This window comes from Monodon monoceros, unplaced genomic scaffold (genome assembly GCF_005190385.1).
Source record: "Monodon monoceros isolate NGI ecotype Baffin Bay Population unplaced genomic scaffold, NGI_Narwhal_1 Super_Scaffold_21, whole genome shotgun sequence".
Classification (NCBI taxonomy): domain Eukaryota; kingdom Metazoa; phylum Chordata; class Mammalia; order Artiodactyla; family Monodontidae; genus Monodon; species Monodon monoceros.
This window is the reverse complement of record NW_021703778.1, coordinates 173,687,698-173,698,101: the sequence shown is the minus strand read 5'-3', so window position 1 is coordinate 173,698,101 and position 10,404 is coordinate 173,687,698. Positions and strand designations below refer to the sequence as shown.

At 60.3% G+C, this 10,404-nt stretch overlaps 1 protein-coding gene across 2 annotated transcripts in view; it reads left to right on the top strand.

Moving 5' to 3' along the window:
• GPR132 (G protein-coupled receptor 132) overlaps positions 1–10,051 on the top strand; it is a 16,710-nt gene extending 6,659 nt beyond the window's left edge. For both annotated transcript variants that reach the window (XM_029238858.1, XM_029238859.1), the window contains exon 3: positions 6,210–10,051. In XM_029238858.1, coding sequence (XP_029094691.1) covers positions 6,210–7,231 — 1,022 coding nt within the window. In that variant the 3' untranslated portion in view covers positions 7,232–10,051. The remainder of the gene's footprint in view (positions 1–6,209) is intronic.
• The last annotated feature ends 353 nt before the right edge of the window (positions 10,052–10,404 follow it).

Genomic DNA, 10,404 nt, shown 5'->3' with positions numbered 1-10,404 from the left:
TGAATTTTGGGGCTCCACTGGTGGCACAGTGGTTAAGAATCCGCCTGTCGGGCTTCCCTGGTGGCGCAGTGGTTGAGAGTCCGCCTGCCGATGCAGGGGACACGGGTTCGTGCCCCGGTCCAGGAAGATCCCACATGCCGCGGAGCGGCTGGGTCCATGAGCCGTGGCCGCCGAGCCTGCGCGTCCGCAGCCTGTGCTCCACAACGGGAGAGGCCACAGCGGTGAGAGGCCCGCGTACCGCAAAAAACAAACACAAAAACAAAAAATAAAGCTGGAGGCTTTCCATGAAGACATCAGGAAGCACGCACTTCTTAATTCTCTTGAAGTGCTAGAAGAGAACCAAGAACAGGACTGAAGGAGATGTGGAGGCTCTGGGGTCCACCGGGGCCTCATATCCTGCCCACTTCTTGTGAGAGACCCCGTGCCGAACCACAGATGCCCCACAGAGCCTCCTTCCCCTCCCGGGGTCTCATGTGCCCCCAGCCTGGGAGACTCCTTTCCCAAGCAGTCAGAGTCCTCTGAGTGCCCCGTGGTGGGAGGGGCAGGCTCTCACCTGTGTGCTCAGTGCTGGTCACCAGACGGCTTGGGGGAGGGGACTGGGTGTGGGCAGGTGAAGACGGGAGGCCACGTGCCAGCCCTGTGGCCCCAGCAGGTGGCATGTGGCTGCACTAGCTATACTGAGTCCAGTCGGCACCCTTGGGGGCGGGCAGTGTTGGTAGGGGTGGCTGGGAGCAGCGGGGGGCCCAAAGGCCTCACCTGGGCCTCCACTTGGGTTTGGGGTTCCCTCGCGCTCTGCCCCCCGGAGTGTGGCAAGACAGGATCGGTGCTGGGATGGAGCCAGGGCAGTGCTGGGGTCCAGCGGGTTGGGCTGGTGCCTCGGAGGACTCGCATGGCTGGGAGGGACGAGCCGTCCAAGCAGGGCCAGCCTGTGCAGACAGGTGTCACGTTTCTCCCACCTGAGAACCGCCCTCCACAGCCCGGTGCTCCCCTACACACCGCCGGCCCCCCCACTTGGTGCAGCCCGACTCGTGCGGAGAACTGACAGCCGGGTCTGATGACTCCCCGACACCCTCCGTCTGCACGTGGAATTAAGCCCACATCCTAGAGGTTAGGGCCATGAGTGGGGGCCCAGAAAAGGGACCGCCTTGCTCCCATCGGGACAGCCACTGTCAAAACCAAAATACTGGGCTTCCCTGGTGGCACACTGGTTGAGAGTCCGCCTGCCGATGCAGGGGACACGGGTTTGTGCCCCGGTCCGGGAAGGTCCCACATGCTGCAGAGCGGCTGGGCCCGTGAGCCATGGCCGCTGAGCCTGTGCGTCCGGGAGCCTGTGCTCCGCAACAGGAGAGGCCACAGCAGTGAGAGGCCCGCGTACCGCAAAAAAAAAAAAAAAAAAAAAGTGTGAATTTTGGGGCTCCACTGGTGGCACAGTGGTTAAGAATCCGCCTGTCGGGCTTCCCTGGTGGTGCAGTGGTTGAGAGTCCGCCTGCCGATGCAGGGGACACGGGTTCATGCCCCGGTCTGGGAGGATCCCACATGCCGTGGAGGGGCTGGGCCCGTGAGCCGTGGCCGCTGAGCCTGCACGTCCAGAGCCTGTGTTCCGCAACGGGAGAGGCCACAACAGTGAGAGGCCCGCGTACCGCAAAACAAACAAACAAACAAAACAAAAAAAAAATACCAAGTGCTAACGAGGATGTGGAGAAATGGGAACCCCTGTGCGCTGTCGGTGGGACGGAAAATAGAGCAGCTGCTGGGGAAAACAGTATGGAGAGTCCTCAAGAATCTGCCTTCCAATGCAGGCGACTCGGGTTCGAACCCTAGTCAGGGAACTAAGATCCCACATGTCGCGGGGCAACTAAGCTCACGCGCCACAACAAAGAGCCTGCGTGTGGCAGCTAAGACCCAACGCAGCCAAAAATAAATAAGAAGTGAACACAGGTGTGGAAGAGGTATTTGCACACCCATGTTCATGGCAGCACTGCTCACAATAGCCAAGATGTGGAAGTAGCCCAAGTGTCCACAGACAGAAGAGTGGAAAACCCTAATGTGGTCCATCCACACAGTGGGCTATAACTCTGTCCTAAAAAGGAAGGATGTTCTGACACATGGACTCTGAGAATATGATGCAAAGCTAAAAAGTCCCAGAAGGACACATTCGTTATGATCCACTCACAGGAAGGGCTGGGGCAGGAGTGGGCAGTGAGTGTTTAATGGGGACGGAGTTTCAGTGTTGCAAGATGAAAAATTCTGGAAATGGATATGGTGACGGTTGTACGACAATGTGAATGTACTTAGTGCCGCAGAAATGGACACTGAAAATGGTTAAGATGGTCACTTTTATCTTAGGTATATTTTACCAGAATTTTAAAAATTGGGAAAAACAAGTGAGTGGCACAAAAGGGTGTTGGGAGCACGTTGGGGGGCCGACAGCTCCATCACCCTGGGGACCTTCACAGCGAGCTTTCAGCTGAAGAACGAGCGCTGCTCTCTGCCCGCCTTCACTGGCCTGCCGCTAACTTCTGCACCAGGTCGCCCTGCAGGGGGCGGGGGGTGCTGAAAACCATGCATGGGCACTGGGGCTGAGTCCCTCGGGAGGGCCCTCGAAGCCCGAGGGATCCCGGACGGCTGCCCACCACCCCACGGCCATGTCAGCGTTGGGATGCCCCGAGGTTTCCTTGGCTGTTGGATGTGCGTGTGGCAAGGCCCAGGGGTCACGGGCTGCGGAAGCAAGGGCCACGTTCTCTGCTGTCACTGAGGTGGCCTCAGACGCGCACCTCCCAGGCCTGTCCAGCCTGCTGTCCACTCCCCTGGCCGGATCACGGGGCCATCACCGCCAGAGGCTGCTGCAGCTGAGCGGCAGCGTGAAGCTCCACCTGCGACCGGGCGCTGCCTGTGGTTCCCGCTGACCTCGGGGGCTGCTCCACCCACAGTCTGCTGTCCGAGGTGCACAGGGCCTAAACGGGACAGCATCTCCCGAGGCCAGGGCACAGGCTCTGGGAGGTGCGCGTCCCCCCATGGCCACCCAGATGCTCCTGTCGCATGGCAGGTCCCAGGGGCGGGTCAGGAGGGAGAGGGTCCAGGGAGTCTCTGGGCACAGGTCAGGCAGTGGGTGCTGGGGTCACCGCCACGAGAGCGACCCAGGAGAGGCAGTCTGGGCGGGAGAGGGAGGGCGCCTGGGACACGCTGGCTTCCTTCCGCATGTCGTGTGGGGTCCCTCAGCCCGGGGAGCCCCCGGTGTGAGTCACCGCAGTGTCCGTGGATCCTTAGACGGGGGGCAGAGGGCTCACCCCTACAGCAGGGCGCTTGGTCCTGTGACTCATTCCTTGTCCCCTCGGTGGGAAGGCAGGTGAGGGCACCACCTCGCAGGTGCCTGGAGCACCCCTCCCCACTGGCTTCTTTCCCCCTGTTGAGAGGGGTGGTAGCTGGTGTTCCAGGCAGGGCTTCAGGGGAGGGCAGGTGGGGATCCAGGTCCCGCCATCCTCCTGGGTCCTCCATGACAAGCAGGCACTGGAGCTTGGAGGAGCCCCCAGTGCCAGTCTGTGGTTCTTCGCAGCCCCCCATCCCAGCAGGGACCCCAAAGCCCTGGTGAGCTTCCACTTCCCATGCCGTGGCCCACCAGCCCAGCTCTGCACGGTCCCAGTGCGAACCCCGCAAAGCCCAGGTGACACATCTGAAGAGCGTCGTGAAAGCTTGCCTGAGCCCGCAGGGGTGGAGGGAAGTCGGGAGCGGGCAGCGGGCCGTGGGCTGTGGGGAGCCCTGGGTTGTGTGACGCCGAGCTCGCTCTGAGCTGGGCTTCATATGACGGCTGACGGTGGCGACTGTCCCATGTAACTGACGCTTAGAATCAGCAGAGGGACGCTGACAGGCCTAAGGTTTCAGGGCTCGTTTCATGTTTATGGACTGACTCCTTACCGCTTGTTTCTTGAGGGGACAGCAGGTGAGCCCTGGCTCCCACGTGGGGAAGGCGTGGGCTCTGAACTGGGACACCTGCATAGGGACCCCAAAGTTCAGCTCCGCTATGAGGCCTGGATGGAAACCAGCCCTGGAGTAAATCCAAGGACTCCTGCCCTCCGGCCACCTGAGCCCACAACCCCTCGGAGGACAGCCCCTCCCACTCAGGAAACGCCCACGGGTAACGCCCCATCAGGCGTGAGCTCACAACCGCCACAAGACATGCGCAGGAGCCGGCCTGTGGGAGGGTGTGCAGGCACTGTGCCGTGGCGGGGGCCCTGCCTCCAAGACTGCAGGTGCTGGGAAGGCCACACACAGTGACATCAGTACGTTGGGTGAATGTGAGATCAGAGACGGAAGGAAAAACATAAGCAGAGAACAAGAGACTCGAAAGGGAGCCAGATGGAGTGTCTAGAAATGAAAGACATGATCCCTGAGTTTTAACGGAGTGAATGAGTAAAAAAAAAAACCCACCAATTAGACACAGGTACAAAGAGCTCACAAACTCAAGTTCAATGTCAGTAGGTTGCCTGGACAGACGGATGGTCCTGCAGGATGCGGGAGGGGGGGAGGGTGCAGAGCGAGGTGAGGATGGGGCAAGAGGTCCAGCATGTGCCTGACCAGAGCCCCAGGAGGCAAACAGGGGGCCATCCGGAGCACTGGGGTGTACAGAGTCTCAGATTCAGGGGTCCGAGGGCACGGCAACTGGCCGTCGTCGCAGCTTCAGAAGCCAGAAGACGGGCTGCAGCGGGGCCGGAGCTAAATCAGACCCCTGGGGGGACCGTCCTCCAGAATTGGGGTAAAAGTGCATTTCAGATGAACCAAAGCTGGGGCAGGCTCTCGTCCACAGGGCTTGCGAGGGCCGTCCTCAGGGAAAGGAGGGAATGACCCTGGAAATGCAGCAGATGGAGGACAGGGAGCGGGTGGAAGTCTGGCCGACACGTGGGCACCTGTGAACAGGGAGGGGCAGTGTGAACACAACAACCACCACGGCAGGAATAGTAATAATAACAGCATCTGACCTACGGGGTTAGACAGGCAAAGAACCCACACGACTAACATAACTGGGACCAGAACTGCACATCAGCCAAACGTGGGGCCATTAGAGCAACAGCGTCCCAGGGTTTGTGCCCACGCAGGAGGTGAAGGTTCTGACTAACTTTAGACACTACTAAATACGCACATTAAAACATCCAGGGTCCTCTCGAAAAGATTAAAAATGGCTTAATAATCTCCAAAACAATAAAGGGGGAAAGAGACTAAAAACTAAACTCAGTAAATGCAAAAGATGTATTGTTTGCTAGGGCTGCTGTAACAAAGGACCACAGACCAGGTGATTTATTTTTTTACTTTATTTTTTGGCTGCGTTGGGTCTTTGTTGCAATGCGTGGGCTTCTCATTGTGGTGGCTTCTCTTGTTGTGGAGCACAGGCTCTAGGCACGTGGGCTTCAGTAGTTGTGGCACGTGGGCTCTGTAGCTGTGGCTCTTGGGCTCTAGGGCACAGGCTCAGCCGTTGTGGCACACGGGCTTAGTTGCTCCGTGGCACGTGGGATCTTCCCAGACCAGGGCTCGAACCCGTGTCCCCTAGCGTTGGCAGGCGGATTCTTAACCACTGCACCACCAGGGAAGTCCAGATCAGATGACTTAAATCACAGACATTTCTTCTGTTGTAGCCCTGGAGGCTGGAAGTCCGAGATGGAGGTGTGGGCGGGCTGCATTCTTCGGAGGCCCCTCTCCTCGGCTTGGGATCGCCGTCTTCTCCCTGTCCTCACATCAGCTTTCGTTCACGCGTGTCCCTGGGTTTAAATGTCCCCTTTTTATAAGGACACAGTCATACTGGATTAGGACCCACCCTAAAGATCTCATTTTGACTTGGTCATCTCTGTAAAGGCCCCATCTCCAAATCCGGTCACGTTTTGAGGTCCTGGGGCTTAGGACTCCACATATCTTCTTTGGGGGGGTGGGGGGGGACACAATTCAACTCATAACAGAAGGCGAATAGAGAATAAAGTCTCCTCAAGCCCACAAACAGCACTTTGGAAAATGACTGTTGGTGACAAGGACGCGGTATTGCCGGCCTTGTACCCTCGAGGCCATTGGCTGGGGGATGGGGGATTTAGGATCACTTTAGGAAACCATCTGGAAAACTTTAACCCTGGCGCGCCCAGTCCGCAGCTGACAAGAGCCTTCTTGCGCCAGCACATCTGATTCAGGTGGTTCCCAGCGACACCCGCCCTCACGCTGTCTCTGCCCCACAGGAAACGCCACGCCGGTGGCCAGCCCTCTGCCAGGGGCCCTGTTGACTGGCGTATCTCCCCAGAACTGCACGGTGCCCTTCAACGAGAGCAGGGTGTTCCTGGTGACTGTGTACAGCACCGTGTGCATGCTGGGCCTGCCAGCCAACTGCCTGACGGCCTGGCTGACGCTGTTGCAGGCGCGCCAGGGCCACGTGCTGGCCGTCTACCTCTTCTGCCTGGCGCTGTGCGAGCTGCTGTACACCAGCACCCTGCCGCTCTGGGTCGTCTACATCCAGAACGGGCACCGCTGGCTCCTGGGCCCGCGGGCCTGCAAGGTGACCGCCTACGTCTTTTTCTGCAACCTCTACGTCAGCATCCTTTTCCTGTGCTGCGTCTCCTGCGACCGCTTCCTGGCAGTGGTATACGCGCTGGAGACGCGAGGCCGCCGCCACCAGAAGACCGCCATCCTCGTCTCCGTGTCTGTCTTCGTTTTCGTGGGGCTCGTCCACTACCCGGTGTTTCAGATGGAGGAGAAGGAAACCTGCTTTGAGACGCTGCCGATGGACCGCGAGATCGCCGGGTACTACTACACGCGCTTCGCCGTGGGCTTCGCCATCCCTCTGTCCGTCATCGTCTTCACCAACGAGCGCATCTTCAGGAGCATCAAGATGAGCACCGGCCTGAGCGCCGCCCAGAAGGCCAAGGTGAAGCACCTGGCCGTCGCGGTCGTGGCCATCTTCCTGCTCTGCTTCACTCCCTACCACCTGGTGCTCCTGGTCAAAGCCATAGCCTTTTCCTACTACAAAGGAGACAGGGGCCTTGTGTGCACCTTCGAAATCAAACTGTACACGGTCTCCGTGGTGTTCCTGAGCCTGGCCACGGTGAACAGCGTGGCTGACCCCATCATATACGTGCTGGCCACAAAAGTTTCACGCCAAGAAGTGTCCAGAATCCACAAGGGGTGGAAAAAGTGGTCCATGAAGACAGACGTTGCCAAGCTCACGTATTCGAAGGATTCACAGGAGGCACGATCGCCCACATAGCTCACAAACGGCTACGCCTTCCCCAAGCCTGTCCGCCCACTGGGGCCACCGCCGGGCGCGCGGCCTCGCCATGCACCCTGGAGGGCCTGACCGAGGGGGTCCTGCTGAACCCAGCATGGGAGTCCAGGGCCGATCACTCGGCTTCCCACGGAGCCTGCCCGCCAGCGTCCACAGCGCTGGCTGTGGAGCCCCCTCTGGACGACATGCCACAGATTTCTCGTTCCTGGAGCTTCTGCCCCTTGCGGGTCCCAGCCCTGCAGGCTTTTCCACTGGGAGCAGAAGCCCCACAAGGGAGGTGGCAGCACGCCGAGGGTAAGGGCGAGTCTGCCAGCTGCAGGGGGAGCCCGTGGCAGGCAGGAGGGCTTGTTCTGCTTGGCGCTCTCGGCTATTAGCGCACTGCAGGGTCGCAGGCAGAGGCCGTGTGGCCACATGGTGCTGCCAGCAGCTGGCACAGGCCCTGCGGGCGGTAGGTGCCTGTCAGCCTCCGCGTGATGGCTTTATTTTCCGCGCTTTTCTGCAAGCGTTGCTTGGATGACCGTGATAGTACATGGCGGGGCCTTTGTTCTTCTGCCCCAGATTGTCAGTGCAAACCCTGCCCCTTCCTGAGGTGGCTGCTTACGGGGACTTGGCTGGGGCCTCGGCTGGGGCCTCTCTGTGCTGCAGACCCTGAGGGGAGCCGGGGGGCGGGGTGCACCCACATGGCCTCCGGAGGGAGCCCCAGGTGCTCGTGGCAGGAATGCCCATCAGCCAGGAGGGCCGGGGGACACCCCAGGCAGGGTGACACTCCGCCAATGGGCTCCGAGGACGGCGGTAAGTCCTCCGCACCGAGGCTTCCCAGCTCCGCTGTCGGGGAGAAGCCGCCGAGGGCCAGGCCAGGTCACAGCGCTACCTCCGTTCCCGCATCCGTGACAGGGGCCAGTGACACCTACCTCAGCGGGTCGGCATTGGGGGCTGACCACACCCACCGCTTATGTTCGCATTTCCCTAAGGCAGCAGCGATGGACGTTCTTCATTGTGAGAGGCCCTGAGAGGATATGTGATTTAGAAAATAAGTTTAGAAATAAAAATGCAAGAATACACGTCGGTGCCAACTTCCTAACCTGGGGTAATGTCATTTTACCTTCTCAGGCAAACGTTTCCCTCTAGGCACCTCTTGGAGGGCCAAGCCCTGGGGGAGGGGCGTGCGCCTGGGCTCTCCAGGTGATGGGCCGGCTTCCAGGAACAGTCTGGATTATTCAGGGCCGGGATCACAGGACGTTTCGACAGCATCTGACGTATGACTTCCCGGGGCTGCTGTAACTAATTACTGCAAACCGGGGGGCGTAAAGCAAACAGGATTCTCTCAGCCTTCTGGGGGTTGGAGGTCGGAGATCAAGGCGTGGGCAGGGCTCCTTCTGGCGAACCTCGGGCAGCGGGTTCCATGCCTTGCTCTTGGCCTCTGGCGCTGCCGTGCCCCCCACCCCGGGTTCACCCCCCTCTCTGTCTCTTTGGACTTAGGGCTCCCCTGGATAGTCCAGGGTGAGCTCAGGGCTGCGTCCTTAGCCAAAGCCGATTTCCAAATAAGGCCCCGCCCCCAGGTTCCGGGGGTAGGACGGGACGGGTCCTTCCGGAGGCCACCAGTCTATCCACTACGAATGGCAGGAAGGAGCGAGAACCATGCTCTGTGGCTCCCAGGGGAGGAGTGGCCCCCAGACTCACTGCCCACTCCTCGTCGCTCCGCACCTGCCACCGTCCACTTGGCGGTGACCGCGACAAACGTGGGGAAGACACGGTTACCGGGCGAGCACCCCACGACTGTGCTCTGGCCTCCCAGTTGCTGCGAAAATCTGCTGTACGAAGAAAAAGAATGATGGTAGAGTCTCTCTATCTTTTTCATTAATACCCTTTCTTGGCAGCCTCACGCCGCTTCCTTGCCAGTTTTAGGAAAAGTTCCTGGCATCCGAAATCCCAGCCTGGGGCCCTCCCTCCAGCCCCCTCACCTGGCAAACCACCCCCCAGGACCGTCCTTGCACCCTAGCCTCTCGGGCAACGTCACTGGCCCCGGGGTTTCGGCATCTTACGCCTCAATTTCAGTCACGGAGGTAAAGCTCGTGCTCCCACCGAGGGGAGCGGCAGGGCCTTGTGAGCAGGGTCCCCACCTCTCCGTCCATGAGAGTCCGGGGCTGCCAAAACAAATGACTGCAAACCAGGACGAAAGGCCTTAAAACAACAGGAATTTACCCTTTCACAGCTCCAAGGCCCCGAGTCCAAAATCAAGGTGTCGGCAGAGCCGCGCTCCCTCCAGAGGCTCCAGGGGACAGTCCTTCCTGCCGTTTCAGCCTCTGGTGGCTCTAGGGGTCCCTGGGCTTGTGGCTGCATCACCCCAATCTCTGCTTCTGTCTTCACGTGCCCCCTTTTATGTCCCTCCGGGTTGCCGCTTCCATCTCAAGGCCGCGTGGTGGGCCCCAGGGGCCGTCTGGACGCCCGGCGCTGGCCCTGCCTGGTCCGCAGTCATCCTGGCCCAGCAGCTCTGTGGCGGGGCACTGCTTTGTGTCCGCTCTCCCCAGGGAGCTCAGAGCCAGCCTCGCCCGCACCAGGGTGCCCAGGCTGTGCAAGGTGCAGGGGAATCGGATGGGAGCTGGTTGAGAACTGTGCCCGATGGGTCCGCACCCTCCACCCTCAGGCCGTGGGGTTTCATCCACACTGGCCCGGGGGTAGCGGGTGTGTGAGCCTTAGCGGTGGGCCCGGCCTGTCAACCCTTCCCCTCCTCTCTCCCTCTGTCCTCTCACGGCACTGTCTCAGAGGACAGCCTGTGTGTGTGTGTGTGTGTGTGTGTGTGTGTGTGTGCGTGTGTGTGTGATGTGACCCTGGACGCAAGCCCCCAGCCCCCAGCCCCCAGCCCCCAGCCCCCAGCGAAGGGGCTTCCCCGTTAGTTCACCACCACCTCTTCACACCCAGGCTGGGAACTGCCTACTTTTCCATCTTTTGCTGACATCATGCAACCAACAAACGGCCCGTTCTCCCCGGGCAGGATCCCGTCAAGCACCGCCCGGCCCACCAGCTCCTCACTGAGGCAGAGGCAGGGCTCAGGCCCTGGGAGCCGCTGGCTCAGGAGAGGGGCTGCCAGGACTTTGCCGGGAGGGGTGGCCTGGAGGGTCTCTGCCCCCGGGGGGTCTCAGAGGGTGCCTGCAGGA